Source organism: Lagopus leucura, unplaced genomic scaffold, assembly GCF_019238085.1.
Source record: "Lagopus leucura isolate 7727_CA_CO unplaced genomic scaffold, USGS_WTPT01 Super-Scaffold_100002, whole genome shotgun sequence".
Classification (NCBI taxonomy): domain Eukaryota; kingdom Metazoa; phylum Chordata; class Aves; order Galliformes; family Phasianidae; genus Lagopus; species Lagopus leucura.
In genome coordinates this window covers 32,540,098-32,557,692 of record NW_024962263.1, presented here as the reverse complement: position 1 = coordinate 32,557,692, position 17,595 = coordinate 32,540,098, and the positions used below count along the sequence as shown (strand labels likewise).

At 42.7% G+C, this 17,595-nt stretch overlaps 2 protein-coding genes across 2 annotated transcripts in view; one reads left to right on the top strand and one right to left on the bottom strand.

Moving 5' to 3' along the window:
• Positions 1–5,986, top strand: part of INVS (inversin) — an 89,786-nt gene extending 83,800 nt beyond the window's left edge. Inside the window, exons 15-17 of the mRNA XM_042869477.1 lie at positions 786–1,018; positions 2,006–2,086; positions 4,453–5,986. Coding sequence (XP_042725411.1) covers positions 786–1,018; positions 2,006–2,086; positions 4,453–4,568 — 430 coding nt within the window. The 3' untranslated portion in view covers positions 4,569–5,986. The remainder of the gene's footprint in view (positions 1–785; positions 1,019–2,005; positions 2,087–4,452) is intronic.
• Positions 5,545–17,595, bottom strand: part of TEX10 (testis expressed 10) — a 49,933-nt gene continuing 37,882 nt past the window's right edge. The window contains exons 12-15 of the mRNA XM_042869478.1: positions 9,234–9,314; positions 7,971–8,152; positions 6,867–7,077; positions 5,545–5,782 (exon numbers count right to left, since the gene is read on the bottom strand). Coding sequence (XP_042725412.1) covers positions 5,669–5,782; positions 6,867–7,077; positions 7,971–8,152; positions 9,234–9,314 — 588 coding nt within the window. The 3' untranslated portion in view covers positions 5,545–5,668. The remainder of the gene's footprint in view (positions 5,783–6,866; positions 7,078–7,970; positions 8,153–9,233; positions 9,315–17,595) is intronic.

The window sequence follows — 17,595 nt, the reverse complement described above, 5'->3', positions numbered from 1 at the left end:
ATTGGAGAGATTCAGCATTAGTTGTTAGGCCACTTGTGAGTATGAAGACCAAAGACCAAAAAAGGAACTCCATTTGCTGATGCCATTGCTGGCACTCAAGGAGGAAAGACAGGTAACCTGCAGCTGTGTCTCACAGCAGAACTGTGACCAAGCGTGCCACTGCTTTCATGTTGCACCTAAGCAGCAATGGCAAAGTTGGGTTAGGAAATGGGGAGATACTTAAGGGAAGGGGAGAAAAGGAAAAGGGAGATTGCTGCAAACAAGGTGGGAGGGGAACACCTTTAGAGAATGCATGGAAACCAGCAGATTTCTGTAGAGGAAATGTGCAGCTGAACCTGTAAAAGCTATGTTTGGCTTCTCTCCTGTAGCAGTTCACAAATAGAAAGTGGTAAAGTGCAGCAGAAATATTGCTGTTATTTTCTGAGTCTAAGGAAAAATGAAAACACAGTTGTGATTGTATTCTTATTAATATTTATAGATTGCATCCTCCAGATATTCTGTGTACAGTTAAGCAGGTGATAGGCTGATGTTACAGAGCTGTAATTTTGATACCTGTAATACCAGATCTTTATTAGCTGTGTGAAATAACGGATGCACGTAGAATTGAATCCAGTTCCTGCTTTTTTACTTCTGAGCAAACATCTCATCCAAGTGACTTAGCACATCAGTGGGAGTTCTGTTTTCCCAGCTACTCATGTAATCCTCCATGTGAACTGACGCATGGAAAGCACTGAAGTTAAAACAGGTCACCTAAAACAAGTGCTCTTCTCTTTTGTGCTCTCCAGTTACCATCTCAGACAGGAGTTGTCTCAGCTTCTTAGTACTAAGCGGCAGCGCAAAGAAGATGAAGACAAATGGAGACAAGAGACAGCTGCCTTCCTCATTCAAGTTGCTTGGAAGAAACAGCTGAACCATAGCCCTCAGAAATCAGTTCCTCCATGTAAAAGCCTGAAATCTGTAAACAAAACCAGCTCAGCCATAAAAACCAGCAAGCAGTCCATCCTCAAGCAGATCTATGGTAATTTTGTTTTCACTATACTTTGGTTCTAAAAAGCACTGGATTAATTTGATAACAAAGTGTTCCTTATATTTTGAATTCTTGGGTACATTTTCTACTCAGTTGTTATGGATTAAAACAATTTATAACATTTAGTCTGAAATCTCAAGCGTTCTGGATAATTCTATAACCATTTTAGATGGAAAGAAATACTTTGGCGATTTAAAACAGTTTCTTCTAAAGCTGTTTGAATCACCATATCGTTATTCCAGCACAGTTCTTCAGCCACCAAATCATTCCCTTGCCAGAGTTGCTCAAATGTATAAATGTGGAAAGAGAACAGAGCTGTCAAACTGGGGACAGACGGCTGCATCGATGCACAGTGGCTGTCTGGAACGCAGCTGAACTTTATAAGCATTGCTTTCAACTTTTATTATACATACATATGTATATTTATATGTGTGTATTTTAAATATTCCCATCTGAAGAATATGATCATGTTTGATATCATTAACTTCCGTGCTTGAAGACAGCTGATCTTCATTGGGACATCAAGGTAATCTGTAGCACTGCAGCACACTGCACTAAGTCTGAATACGCACTCAGCCTCCAGTGCATCCTGAGGAAACAACAGAGGAAAGGCATTGTTTTTAAAGCACAAGTTCCTTACGCTGTGATCACCACTCTGTGTACCTTAACAGGTGGCAACTCATGCTTATCATGGCTCTCTAGTTTAGATAGCTTTATTTCATTACAGCTATCTTTTTTGGCAAGCACTTAATGTTCCTTTTTTTACACAGCAACTGCAAGACATCATCAAAGTTTGCTTAAAGCTCTGTTAAAGTTGTAACAGTTTTCTGTCATGCAAAATGTCTTACGAGTTTCCTCATCATAAAGGAGAATATTTGAGGATAAAATAATGCTGTAGCCTCTTTAAATAATTTATAGCTGTCCATAGCCATATTTCTACATGAATAAACACCGAGCTGTTGGTGTTGTTTATTAAAGGGCGTTCTCAGGAAGGCAGAGTGTACCAGCCAGCCAGACCTCCCTCTAAGCTGAAATATTCTGATGTGCAGCTGGTTTCAGGTAAGACACATTCTAACAATACTGGGAATAGAGCAAATGCCTTTAATGTTTTATATATATGTGCATGTCATTGGGTTTCTCTTAGAAAAAGAGGAAAAAAAACCCAACTCATCAAGAGCTGGGATTGAAGATCAAGAGATGTAACTATTACCAACCTGTTGTATGTTCTTTTGCTACTTTTGGACCGACTGAGCAATGTGCTTTTATCCTAACCCTGAATCATCTATATGAAAGCTTATTTTGATTGGACTATTACTTGGAAAGATCTTAAAATCATGGATTTCTACAGAGATAAGCTACTCACCTGTGGTTAAAATCCCTTACGGATGCTCGTACTGTGATTCATTAGTGTGAATATTTACCTGTAGAAGTAGTGGATTTCTACACGTACCAAGTATTTAGACCTGTTTGTGCTTTAGTCACAGACTCATAGGATGGCCTGGGTTGAAAAGGACCATAATGATCATCTTGTTTCAACCCCCCTGCTGTGTGCCAGCGTTGCCAATTACTAGACCAGGCTGCCCTAGTGCACGGATAAAATGGGAAAATCCAAAGTAATCTGATCTCTGCCCTTTCTTCTAAGACAGTGCAATGGTGCTCCTGTCCTGTGTGCAGAGCTCCAATCAGTTCATAGAACATTATGTGCACTAAGTTTTAGGGCTCTGAAGCAAGCCTGCATTACTCCACTGCTTAGCAGTGAGGCCGTGTATTATTGCCAGGTTTTTCCTGGGAAATCCTCTGTCCTCTTTGTAAATAAGTGAAATTTTGTGTGTGGAAATGGTACCAGGGCAGCAGTTTTCAGACAAGGCGCTGAGAGTTGCTGTGATGGGGACTGTCACGACATGCAGCCAGAGATGGTGCTACAGTGCATTGTACAGAACAGCAGCCAGAAACAGAGATGTAGGAGTGTCATCAAGGTCAGTAAAGTCCAGAAGTTTAATGCATGGGGCAGTAGTTCGACAGATAACTTAAAAATGAGGTTAGAATACACAATTCTCCTAGTACTCCTTCAGTAAATAACTTTTTTTGAGACTATTTCAAGTGTACGCACTTAGGGCTGGGAGCTGTGTAACGTCAGTCCTTCATCACGTGAACAGCCTCTTTCTTTAGTCTTGGCTGCATCCCACGTAGTTCAGAGCTCACAGGCTGAGAGGAAAAAAAGAAATCCTTCAAAGAGACAATAGTTCAGATAAGGTGCATTGGAAAGTAAAATCAGTTTTCCCACTGGTTTACTAAATTCTGAAGTCAAAAGGAAATTCAGCAGCAGCCCTAGCCTTGAATTTGTTAGAATTGTAGGTGAATTTCTGCCTTGGTGAAAGACAGAGACTTCTTTCTTCCAGTATTTGAAACAACTGTTTTAATTAAGAGGCATGACCAGACGTGTTTGATTGCCACCTCTTCATACAGACACCAATCTAAATTTTAAAAGAGTTTTAGCAAATAAAGCAGCTCTTCATTGAACTTTCTAGCACAACGGGTCTCCCTGTCTTCTGAAATGAAAGGCTGTCTTGTGAGGTTTGCCCATCCTTTACTTTCATAACGTGGTGACGAATAGGACAGTGATAGGAACTTTGCCCAGTTCCTTCAGAACACTACCTACTTTGATTCACCTAATAGGAGCTGGGGGAACTTTAGCCCTTCCTTAAAGACAATAACACGTTTTTCATCTGCCTGCCTTCATGCATGACAACGTTACGTTCATTGGAAAAGTTCAGAGCTGTCAGTGGCTAATGCCAGATACTCCGCTGCTGACGTAGGTGCCTGGAGCAGGTCAGCATGGACTGCTCAGTTTGATTCTTCTCCTCAGTGGAAGGTGCAGCTGGGAAGGTGAAAACTGACTATCAGCCCTAGTTTTCACTTTTGTCTAGCTGCTGGAAAAAGCAGGCTGTGACAAATGTCCAACAGGAGACTGACACCAAACTCACTGAACTTCTCAGCAAAAGCAACCTCAGTGCTGCAGAGTGGGGACACGTACATAGGAGGTAGCAAAAGGAAATACAGGGAGTTAAGGGGCAGGGGAGCCACGAAAGGATGACAGGGAGAAAAGAAGGAAACACAAGCCCTTGCTGCTCTTCAGCCACCTCAGCCAACAGCTTTAGTAAGTGACTGAGCCATCAGCCTGAAAGCGCTCCTTCGTTTATGAGAGTGAAACTTCAGCTCCATTATTATGGGTTGTGCTGAACACACAGCCATGTTAAAGTTGTGCTGAGTGCCACGGAAACAGAACTACTTACAGGTAAGGATGAGATGTCAGGAACAAGGTGCTGTATTGCTGGTAGGTTCTTTGTTTATGAAATGCAGAATCAGTGTGGATTAAACTTTTCTCATTTGGAATAATTCCTCAAAACTGCTGTGTTCTTTTACAGTGAACAACCTGCAGTATGTTCATCTGCTGGAGAATGTGGGAAAGTCAAAGCAGTTTTCATATAACATGAGGCCAAGCACTGCTGCAAAATCCAAAACTCCAAGACTCGAAAACTAAGCGGACATTTGGGATTTAAGGAGCATTCTGGTACAAATGTAACTTTTCATCACCTGCAAGCCATCTACAACATTTTAAACTTGAACACATTTCCAGTTTTTTATTACATGCCAAGCAGGCTGCTAGGGAGTCGGACTTGTTTGTTTTGTGTACAAATTTGTCTTTAAATTCTAATTTATTTACTGATACATGAAATCTGAACTGCATTTGGAAGCAGACAATTAAGTGCTAAGCCCAGCGCTGTGCTGCAGTGGTTCACAAACATTTACATTGTGGAATCAGGAATTTTGAGTATGTGCTCATTAAATGCAATTGCAAAGGAGAGTACTGGGGCTGTAACAGTAACTGCTGTTTGGTTTCACCTCAGAATTTACTAAATGTATCTCAAAATCTAAACAAGAAAGGAGGCATAACCTTTATGTTCCATTTCTGTACTAAAGAACAGGTAATTTCTCAACCTGTTTTGGGGATTTGGAAGGGAAGGGAAAAATGTTGACAAAGAAATCACTCCGTAAGTAAATTTCTTTCCACAGCACATGGAAAGTTAGCGGTGTTTTCTACCCTTTGAAATAATCCTGTTATTTATTCATTAAGAATTGTATTTTTATACACACACAGAATGAATTTCTCCAGGAAGCAATATAGGGCAGGGCCTGTGCTAGTAGGAAGCTTGTCTTTAGAGCAGTTGGAGCTGCTGCTGTACGGTATTTACTTTGCACCATGTCTTTAAAAACACAAATTTCTGAAACTAAAATCACGATTTATTTTTAAAGTGGTGGACAGATAATTTTATTCTAGTTGCTGTTACATAATTCCAGTTCTTTAGTTGGATGGAGTCCACACGAGTCTCTGCTTCCCTGCGAGCACTTAAGCCTCACAGAGGTCCCTTATCTGACCCTTCCCCGTGGTCCTTCTAGGAAGCCCAACTTCCAGTGAAGCTGCAGTTTCGTGCTTGAAAAGAAAGCTACAGGAGGGATGCAGCTCTTTGTAAAATTTTTATTCTGTTTCACTTACAAAAAAATGGACAAGCTTTGTTCCAACATCTCCCGTTCAAAACTAAATAGAAGTAAATGCTTTACAATAAATGCAGTTCCACCTCTTTAATACACTGCGTTCATAGGGCTGGGTCCCTGGGGGTGAGAGGCCAGGTAGATGTTGAAGCAGTAATGGAGGTCCGTCAGCCACTGCTCTTGGACTTCGCCGCTCTTCAGGGTCTAAAAAATAAGGGGGGGAGGGGGGAATTCAGCAACAGCATTTGTGAAGCTTTGCTTTGTTCTTAGTGAAGCAGGTGCTCTGCTAAAGACACCCAATGGCCTCATTCACTGGCATGCAGTGACAATTCTCTCTTAGTCTGTATGTTTAAACACGGTACGTCTGTTAGTGCTGAAATAATAAAGTGTCATTATTTGGTATGTTAAGATTGTGTTACATTATGGAGTGTGTGAATTCTATCAGATGCAACTTCTTACTCTTAATTACAGCGGGTTGCTCACTTCACAATTCTGCCACCGACAGTCAATTACAACGCAAGTGTGTGCAGTTCCACTGTAATACTCACCCAAGGAGTGCCACTGTCCACAGCCCACGGGCACTAACTCATCCTCCTCAGCATTTCTCAGTGGTTAAAAACAGAAACAAAACCACAACCCAGCCACAGCCACACATCCCCAAAGCAGGCTGAAGCCTTTCCAGCACTGTAGGAAGCCAGCGACATATTTTCCACTGGAGAACTTGCTTGATAGACTTACATCTTGTTCTCCACCCCCCCGAGGTTAAGTTTGGAATGACATTATAAAATGATTACGGCATTGTACTTATTCAAGTCTGGGGACCATACAAACTCCCTGCACCCAGAACTAGTCATAGATGTGTGCAAGACGACAGCTTCTGATCTGTTTCCCGAGAAGCAGATGTAATAATCTCAAAAGCTCTGACAAGTGCATGTGTGACTATAATGCTGGATTCTGCAATAGCTGCACATTTTAAGACTTCTACCGTTTGTCTCTCCAGAGACCTGCACACTTGAGAGAGAGAAGATATTTCCCACCAGCACATATACTGGGACAGCTCCCCACCCAGCTGTGGCATGCTGCACCTCATCCCCTTCCTGGGCACTTTGTTTCAAAACTTAGCTTTGAAATTCAGCCCAGGGGTCCTGGACAGCATTTGGCTCTGTGACAGTCTCATTTATGCAAAACACAACTCACATTTCACCGAGCGTAGGGTTTGCAGTCACTGTTCAACATAAACACAAAGTATATTCTTGTGGTCTCTGGCAGACAAGAACAGGTTTCCTACCATGATGTCCTTGATAATCTGCTGCACCAGGAATTCATTGGTCATCATATGGCTCCTGAGCTGACCGTGTTGCATCAGTAAGCGAAGCAGCTGAGCAACAACGGGCAGCTCCTCGCGGCAGATCCTGCTCACTTGCAGACTTTGCAGCATCAGTCTCAGCAGCCGTGGCAGGAGTGCTAATGCAGAAATGCACGATCCCCACAGCATATCCCTGGGAAGAAAAGAGAACGAAAACTGAAGTGATCAGGGCAGCTCATTTCAGACACGCTTCTGTGGCCGATGTCTTGTATTTGTACCAGGAAACGCACCCCTGTGTTGATGCCAGTTGGCACGACTGCATTTGCAATTAGTGCTGAAGCAGAAAATTTGTAGTGGCAAATGTTACACTCAACAACATTCTAAGCTGATGGAAAAAATTCAAGGTCCTGCCCTGGAGCTTCAAATGTTGCTGAAGCCCTCACATGGTGTGACTTTTGCTCGAAGCAGTGGGGAAGAAGGGTTCTTCTTTCAGCTGTAATTCAAATACATCTGAACCTCTTGAATCTTTAAGGCTCAAAACAAATACAGAAAAACACAATCAGTGCTTTGTAACATGTAACATGTACATAGTAAGAGAAGGAGGAGTCTTCCTAAGCAAACTCTGATCAACCTTCCTGTATGTGGAACAGTTTAAGAAAAAAAAAAATCAAAGTTTCAACTGCATTTCTGCTTTACTGGTAAATAAACTGATCCCAGGTGGCTGTGGCTGTTTGATTCCCAGAAAGTGTTGTTAAAGCTGAAACACCAACTTAGGTACACGCTTACAGAGCCAAATCCTTTGTGTGCTGCTTTTCAGCTTATCTAATGAGGGTAAGGCTACACATTAAGGTGCAAGTATCTGCATTTCTGGGGTCAGGGGGGTTCCGAAATCCCACAGCTGCAGTAAGTAAAAGCTTTAAGATGAAACCTTCTGTAGCTGTTGTTTTAAATTATTACAGCTAACACTGCAGATGTGTATAAACAAAAGGACAAAATAAACTGCAGTCGGAGGGGTTTGCCCTCTGTCTTACATCTCTAGATATCTGTGCTTACAGAGAATTCATATAGTATGAAAGGCAGCATTACCTTTTCTGTACGTGTTCTGCATCCTCTTTGTCCAGAGTTAGCAGGAAGTACAGGAGGCTGTAACAACAGGAGGCTAAGAACTTGTGCAGATTTTCACTCAAGATGCAAGCTTGATCCAAGAGCTTATTTATGGCACACAGAACAGATCCAGCTGTGCTATCAGGTATTACAACCAATCCAACCTGGATTAAAACAAAAACCCTCAACTTCATTGCTCCATACACAAGTTTTTGCTGTTACACAAACAATTCCAACGCCAAATGTGTCCTTTCATATGACAACAAACATTACTTTCTTTCTGTTCAAGAATAGATACTACTGCATTTAACAACAACAAATCCTATCTTCCTTAGAAATTGACTGGCACAGCAACAGAAGGTTAACAAGTATTTCAGCCTAAGCATTCCCTGCCTGCTAAAGAAGGCATTACCACTTCCAGTATATTTTTCAGAGAAGTGCAAAGTGAAAAGGCCTCACATTGATAGTCCTCTAGCCTACAAAACATGGGTGTGGAAGCATCCATCATTTCTCAAAGTCCCTGTGCCGCACGGGGCTTTCAGAACAGAACCTGCTTTTTGTGCATTCGATGTTGCAAGTTGGGAAAAGAGGACAAAATCTAGAAGCAAATTTGCAAGACTAGATGTATGTTATCCTCTGAGCATCAGTACTGAAACAGACCACCATTAGTGCAAAAGTTCTAAGGAATTTCTCCGGCTCTTAAACCACTGCCTTTCAGATAAAAATACAAGCAGGCAGCTAACAGCAGCTATAAACAGTAAAGGAGACAAGAGTCTTAATCCCACTCCCTCTAAATAAAGACAACATTCATCCCCAATCTATTTAAAAGAAAACAAAGCTTTAAGTCTTCCTCTGAAGGACCATACAGACACAAAAAGCAGCTGTCAGACAAAACAGGTCTTTCCTTTTGAACACATATCATGGGACAGAGCATTCCTTCTATGTCTTGAAACACCAGTAAGCCACCACTGAGGTAGAAGGAAACTCAGACTTAACTCTCCAGAAAGAAAAAGCACCGAGTACTCCTCAGGACTGGTCTCTGAAACGCAATGTGCTCGACAGGGATGAGAGCATTACAGAATCACAGGATGACCTGGGCTGGAAGAGACCTCAAAGTCCACCCATCCCCAAGCCCCTGCTGTGGGCAGGGGTGCCCCCCACCAGCCCAGCTGAATTTGAGGGTTACAGAGACAATTACAAGATTTATCACAAGCAAGCCAAGATGGAAAACAAAATATGACTTACCAGGTATTTACAGATGCCGGTCTGGAGAATGTCAAAGCACTGACTTTGGGAAGGTATAGTGGACAAGCTGTGACAGATCACCTGTTTTAATAAAGCAGTTATATTTAAGCACTTAAAAATACATACAAATAGCACAACTAGCAACCATTCACTGCACAATTCCAGATTTTGCTGACAGACCTAAATACAAAGTACCTATGAGGACATGGCAGCTTTGTCTTTAAAGGTACTGGTTCTTGGCAGTGTATCAGAGTAACACTGTCAGCATAAATTACTCTGTGTTTAATGAGAGGATGACCTGCGCCACTGGTTCTGTGGTAGTGGCTTTCTTCCATTTACCTCTGTGAATGAAGTAGAAAGGCAAAAACACTCAACCCAGCTACAATGCCACAGCAAGGCTACACCCTGCCTGCCTCTGAGAGGAAGACATTCAGAAAACAGAGACCACAGATACCATTAACAAGCATGGAATAGAAAAATGGCCACAAAAAGGACAGGAAAGAAAAGAAAAAAAACAGGAGGTAGCAAAGATCCCTTTGCTACTACTTTTCTTCTACATTGCCACTAATGTGATGGTCAACGTTGATACAAAATGAAATAGTATAAAGAGAAATCTTGTTTTCTGACCTGCCAACTTCCTGGTGCTTGTGCAGCCAGGTGTGAGCAAACTGCATGAGATGTGCAGGAGCGTGACAGCAAAAGCTTAAGAAAGAGGTGAACTGAAGGCTCGGGCCTTTAAAGTCTAGAACAACAGCAATGGTTTCAGTTCACAAGAGCTCCTGGCAAACCCAGGGACTACTGCCTTATTTATTTTCTTCTTCCTACTGTAATTAAAAAAAACAATATCATCGTTATGTAGGCGAGAGTGGCCATGTTGGGGATGGAAATTAAAAAAATAAAAAGTAGAACAAGACCGCATGAAATACAGTGCAACCCTGTGAAAGATAAAGAGAGATGTTCCAGAAGCTCAAGTAACTTGTCCTGCTGCAGTCCTCGCAGATCACATTCTCTGCTCCTCTCTTCCTTCCCAACTACTCCATTTGTGATCCATTCAAAGCATTACAAAGTAACGCCTTTTGCAAATCTACTGTATCTACTCTTTCAAAGGGTAAGGCTCTCCTTAGCTACTGCAAGGACCTAAAAACATTTGCATTTCTGCAGTGTCAAGGAACGAAGACAGGAGGTTACGAAACAGGATTGTCAAGGGCAAACTGATGCCAGCATGACCTCATATTTGAACGAGCAGCACTTGCACAAAAGGTAAAATGGCACTGATGAAATGTGTTGGCTGACAGCTCAAGGTTGAGAACACCGAGATAGGAAGATGGGACTAACCTATAAGATTGCATGAGTCTCCTGATTAACAGAGAAAAAATATGTCAGTGAAACATAAGGGAAAAGTCACGCTCCTGGAGACTTCAAAACTGTATGCAATGCGGACCTGTAACAACTGGAAACAAGGAGAAAGATCCATGCATAGCCAATCACAGAGTGATTGAGATACAACCACAGAACAAGCAAATACGGCATCAGGATGCAAAAATGAGAATGACCAGAACAGAGAGGGTCAGTGCTGCTGAACAGAAGTACAGTACTACTCTGTAAGACCCCACACGCACCATTCCTGAAATACCACGCAACACAGGAGGCACTCCTCTTCAAGAAAGGTAAACTTAAACTGAACGGGCACAGAAAAACTGCAGAGAACGGAGATTCTATCTTACAAATCTAGATGAAAAGGACTTCACCTGCTCAGGCTGGCAAAGCTACAGCTAAGCAGGTATGCCAGTGCTCCTTAAAACGCAACAGAGGTGAGAACTGATGTGGGAGCACAAACGTATCCAAACAGCAGCGCCAATGACAATGATCCTGTCCGACAGGCAGTAAGGTGGGTTGAAAATTAGGAAGGATTGTGAAAGACTTACAGGAGGGAGCACAAGAGACTTTTGCTGCTCGTAAGAGAGCTCAGCGAGTTTACACAAGTGCGTGATGTGCTCCTGGCCACATAACACTAGATGTAACTGTGGAGATCCCTTGTAATTCAATACTTGACCACATAAAGTCAACAAATTAATGGCAAAGAGGGCAGATCCACCAAACCTATCCACCAAAGTGTGACTCATTATTAATAAATTTTAGTATTCTAATTAAATGATTACATTATTAATAATAAATTACTGAAAACTCATCCTTATGCCCTTGGAAAAGCTCCAGCAACACACAAAGACTCTCCCTTAGATGACAAGTTACAGAAGAACTTCAAAAGAAGCACAATTTACTGAGACTCGAGATTTCTTCAGAACCGAAGAAGGAAATTGGCCATTGCAGCACTGAGCAGCAGCATGTCTACTTGTAAGGGTTGTGGTGAAGTGCACAATGTCTGGCAAGTTTACTTTACAACTTTTTGAATCCTCCTGACCCTCAAAATAGCAGTAACACTCCCTAGAGCCAGCTCTATTTTCATATGATTAAGCAGGAGTGGTAATCCTTTTCAATTCTATAAATTAAATCCTGCTTGAAATGGCTTTCATGACAAACGTCTGTTACAAAAAGTGAAAGTGAAACGCTGTTAGACATGGAAATGAAAAGCAAAGAAAACTTAATTATCACATGAAAATTAGTATTTTTCCTGACAATTTATTTTCCTTAGGCAAGGGTTTGCATGACGTTTAATTTCCATAATAAAATGTCACAGCTGATTCGTTATTTTACATTTGATTAGCATTTATCACATTTTTGGTGCATTCACAGATGAGTTTTGGACTAAAGCCAGAGCAATTTTGTTTCAGAGTATCACCAAAGCGAATGGACAGAGGAGCATTTTTTGACCATAGAAGTCTTTACGCCTTTTTAAGATGGGTATCTAATGACAGGTTCGGTTTCATTCTTCGGGTTTGGTTCTTCATTTTGTTTGAACGTCCCATTTTGTGTAAATTAAGCCAAAAAAAGCCCAAACCATCCAGTTTAATATTGCTCATCTGTAAGACACTCTTAACTCCAAATGGTGGAGTTAGGAGGAGCCCCCAAACTCAAAGTGAGCCCTCATGGCAGAAGGACAAGTGACGAGCCGAGAGCCACGTCCCGTTCGTATGTTTCACTGCTCCCGCTCCCTACATCGCTCCATTTCCATAATGTGAGAGATTCTGTGCCGAAAAAGCCTCAAGGGAAACATTTTATCAGTAACTGTCCAGTGAAAAAAGAAATGTGTTATTACTTCCAGCTTAATCACGCTGCCAAGTATTCTCTTTTTCACAGAAAAATCCAAGCTTTCTGCTGAAGACATGCACGCGGAGAGGAACCCAGCAGGCAGAAGGAATAACCCCTGTGTGCAGTCAGACCCACAGACAGCCCAGGCCCCAGAGGATTGTATTCTAAAGGAAAGTTGGCAAACACCAGGCCTTATATATCCCAACGTGAACTTTAAACTAGACTTTCCCATTCCTGCTGACATCTACCTTGAACACCGGTCACCGAAACGTAACAAGCTGTTCTGCAGCCAATTCCCCAGCCCTGGAGAAATGGTTGTTTCAGGCAGGACCCTGCTCAGTGTAACACGTTACTGCAGAGCGTAGAAAATTAGAAGTTTTCAGGTGATGGGGCAGGCAATGAAGCTTGGCCTCTGAGGCCAGGCCCGCTCCCCCGAAGCGCCCTGCCGTATCAGACATGTACTCCCCCGACAGGGCCTGCTTCTCTTTCTGAGATAAATTGATTTGACAGGGCAATATTAACAGTGCCCTGAGTTGTTGAGAAAGCCGCATACAACCAGAGATCTTTGTTCACCTGCCTGGGCTAAGCTCATGGGGGCGGATGTGAAAGGTATTCCCGATTCAGTGACTCCAGAAAAAAGGAAAGAAGCAGCTCAGAAAACCCACACCATCACGATGAAAACATAACACAGCCTAGGTTAAAAAAAAAAAAAAAAAAGAAAAGAAGGAAAAAAAAGAAACAAAAATGCAGTCTGCAGGAAAGCATTATATAGCTGGGCAATGAGGAAAAACACCATGCTTCTAACTCTGCACTAACAGAGCAGGAAGACAAAGAAACACATTAGAAAAGAATTCAAAATTATATATTATTCTACACACTGATACTGTACGTATTTCCAATGATATAGAAGAAATATGAAACACAGCATCCAGTTACTGGCTTGGAAACACAAACTGCAGCACACAATCTTAGAGACTGCATCTGTTGAATGGCACCAGTTGCCCACGTATGGGCTTGCCTTATGTAAACCTGTTCCTCAAAGTCAACTGAAGTCAAGCTGCCTTTATTTACCATGGAACACAAATATGCAGCTGCCAATCACTGCTACTCACTTGCTGTGCAGCAGCCTGATCACAGGCCCCAACCTAATCTGTACCAGGAGGCAGAGAACTACTGGCTACTGACAGTCCTGTCTTGCTAAAAAACTGACATTTCAGATACTAATTATTTAGTGACAGAACAGGGCTCCATAGCTAACATGTGATCTAGAATCTGATTTATTGGAGGGCTGTTAGAGTTCGAGTAGTATGGTTGGGTAGTGGCTGGAATTCATAATCTTTAAGGTCTTTTCCAACCTGAGTAAATCTATGATTCTAAGCCATAATTGAAAAGCAAGAAAAGCCCAACTCGCCTCGCTGCCCACTACTCCACACGAGAGGCTGGAAACCATGCACTTCAGAAGCGAGCCCTTGTTCCTCACAAAGCCTGTGACTTGGCTCAGCCTGCCACAGCACGTCAGTGCAGATACGGCCTTCACACCTACCTCACTTATAAAACTTTCCCAACTTTTTTCTATGTTCCATTACATCCATCCCAAGAGCTCTGAGCTGCAGCCTTCTTTTAATAGCTGATGTCTGCTCTTAACCCTTTTAAACGTCTTGCTGATTATTTCATCCCTACCAGTCAGCTCTATGCCCAGTATGATTCCGGAACGCAGACTTCAAGCAGAACTTCAGAATGGCGCTTTGCTTTTTCCTCCCCCCGCATTCAAATGACACAAACACCAAATATTATAACAACAGAAATTATCACATATACATTGTTACCTTGTTAATCTGCTCATTTCTGTCGGCTCTTTCTCATTTGATCCTGACAGAGCAATTCAATTACAGGAGAGTGAACAACATCACCGACAAACACTATAGGCGCCGTTAAAATGAACCGAGTCTGAAGCCTCTCCCTTTAGGCTGCAGCAATCTATTCCGGAGCTCCATCTATTATAGCTGCAGGGGTATGATTTTAAATAATTGGCTTTAATAAGGCGCAAGTCATTTTAAGTAGAAGTTGCTCCAGAAAATGAAGCAAGGCTTCCACATTTACATTTCATCTCTTTCAGACAAAACCTGAAGATTAACCTTTACAGTTACACAAAACGGTGTTTAGAGGGACACTTTTCTGAAGCATTGCTCCTCAAGTGAAAAATCACAATTACCCAAAAGCATCCACAAAAAAAGTGCTTTGGGTTGCCAGTATCACCAATTGCTGTACTCTAGACAAAACAGTTACAAACAGCAACCGCCTCCAAAGGATTTTGCTAGAAACCACTTAAAAGCATTAACCCCTATCAGAAGTGTCTGTGTTTGGACTTTTCACCCAAGACCCTCACACAGGACACCCACTGAGGCTGCACATGTGGACTGCCCAGCTGGCTGCTGCCAAGCAGATGCATGAACCTGCCTATAAACTACCTTGTGCTTAGCGAGACCCTCTCCATTTCCAGGTACTTATTTTCATAACACTTCCAGGAAACTTCTATTAGCAGCTTACTCTTTTCAAGAGAAAACTCTCAACCTATAAAAGAGGCCTGAATGCTTCCTGCTCTGCAGCTAATGGACTGCTTCTTTCACTTAGTAGGTATTAAAAAAAAAAACCCTACAAATATTTTGCTTCATAATTCAGCATCATCATACACTTGCACATCCAGCAAATAAAAGCACGCACACACTATTCAGTATTCAGAAAGCCCTGCCTCCCTACTAAATTCCACCAAAAGCCACATCAGAAGTGTGACTAACTAACGTGGAGTTTATTATTAGTTACTACAGCTTCAACAAAAAACATTTCTGTAAGAACTAAAAATTTTTCATTCTCAAATTGAGTCACTGTAAGGAGGACTGGCGTTTAGGTATCTCACTCAGTGGATCACAATGTAAATCAGTCTTCCCTCCTACTGAAAATTTACTGCATACCATGGTACGCACATGGCCACAATGCAGGGGAAGATACCTCGTGCCTCAGCAACTCTCCAGCTGTGCAAGGAAACCACTACAAAGAGGCATTACAAGGAGGAACTATATTACGAAGAGGTACTGACAGACACAGAGGCCCTGGAGCACGTAAAGAGAAGAGCAACATGTAAAGAGGGAGCCAGTATTGTTCAATCTGGAGAAGAGGAGGCAGATGGAGACCCTTACCAATCTTTACAAGAACTTGAAAAGAGGTGGTAAAGAGGTGGGGGTCAGCCTATTCTCTTCAGTAACAGAAGGATATGGCCTCCAGTCACACCAGGGGAGGTTCAGGTTGGATTTTAGGGAGAATTTCTTCTCCAAAAGAGCAGTGAGGCTGCCCAGGGAGGTGGGGGAATCACCAACCCTGGAGGTGTTTAGGAGCTGTGGGGATGTGGCACTGAGGGACGTGGTCACTGGACACGGTGGGGAGTGGGCTGACTACTTGGTATTAGTGGTCTTTTCCAACCTTAATGATTCTATGATTTCTTTTGTTTTCTGACCAAAAAAAAATTTGAAGGTTTTTGATCGCTGAATGTTTTTTTCCCAGCAAGAGAAAATGTTTCCCACTGAATGCAAAAATGTGGATGGAAAGTTGGCCAAGTTTATAGTTAGTTTAAAGAGATTTAGTGCCTTCATCATCCCGACTGCAAACACATTTCTAAGCGGACAAGAAATCACGTGATTATAAAGTAATTGAGATCTGAAAGTACTCAGCTTTCACAAAATCACAGAATGGCCCGGGTTGAAAGGGACCTCAGGGATCATGAATCTTCAAACCCCTCTGCCACATGCAGGGCCACCAACCTCCACATTTAATGCTAGACCAGGCTGCCCAGGGCCCATCCAATCTTGCCTTGAACATTCTAGGGATGGAGCATCCACAACCTCTCTGGGCAGCCTGTTCCAGCACCTCACTACTCTCTCTGTAAAGAACTTCCCCCTGATATCCAATCTAAATCTTCCCTCCTTCAACTTAAAACCATTTTCCCTTGTCCTGCAGTTATCTACCCTTTCAAAAGTTGATTCCCCTCCTCTTTGAAGGCTCCCTTTAGGTACTGAAAGGCTGCAATGAGGTCACCCCTCAGCCTTCTTTTCTCCAGGCTGAACAAGCCCAGCTCCCTCAGCCAATCTTCATAGGGGAGGTGCTCCAGTCCTCTGATTATCTTTGTGGCTCTCCTCTGGACCCTCTCCAACAGCTCCCTGTCTTTTTTGTACTGCGGGCTCCAGACCTGGACACAGTACTGCAGATGGGGCCTCACAAGAACGCAGTAGAGACGGACAATCACCTCCCTGTCCCTGCTGGCCACCCGTCTTCTGATGGAGCCCAGGATACCATTTGCTTTCCAAGCTGCAAGAGCACACTGCTGGCTCATGTTAAGCTTTTCATCCACCAGGACCCCCAGGTCCTTCTCTGCAGGACTGCTCTCAAGAACCCCTCCTTCCAGTCTGTATGGATGCCTGAGATTCCTCCGGCCCAAGTGTAAAACCTTGCACTTTGCTGTGTTGAACCTCATTAAGTTCACCTGGGCCCACCTTCGAAGTCCACTGAGGTCCCTCTGAATGGCATCCCTTCCTTCCACTGTGTCAACTGCACCACTCAGCTTGGTGTCCTCAGCAAACTTGCTGTGGATGCACTTGATTCCATCGTCGATGTCATTGATACAGATGTTAAAGAGCACCGGTCCCAAGACAGACCACCGGGGGACGTCGCTTGTTACCGGCCTCCAACTTTATAACAACAGCACTATCATCTTTAACTATATCCACTTTGAACAAAGTGCTCTCCAAACCTACCTCCCTCAACCCCAGGAAGAAAGAACCCACCCATGCCTCAGACCCAGATCCAATGCACTTAAAGACTTCATACCACACTGTCTCTCAAGGGATCTTAAAAGAAGTCCTCAAAATGGCAGTTTTCATTTCCCCAAAGACTTCATCTCTGCTTTCTGGATGGTACTGCCACTGTTAGTTTTATTTCCTTTTCAGAAAAGAGCAATTTGTTCAACACCTGGTGGAAATTATTTTCTCTATAAAGCATTCCAGGGCAACATCTGGCAAATCCTGAGGAACTGAGAGTTTGTTCTTTTTTTTTTCCCCGAGACAGCATTTTTTTTTTTTAAATAATCCAGCCTCCAAATTATAAAGTT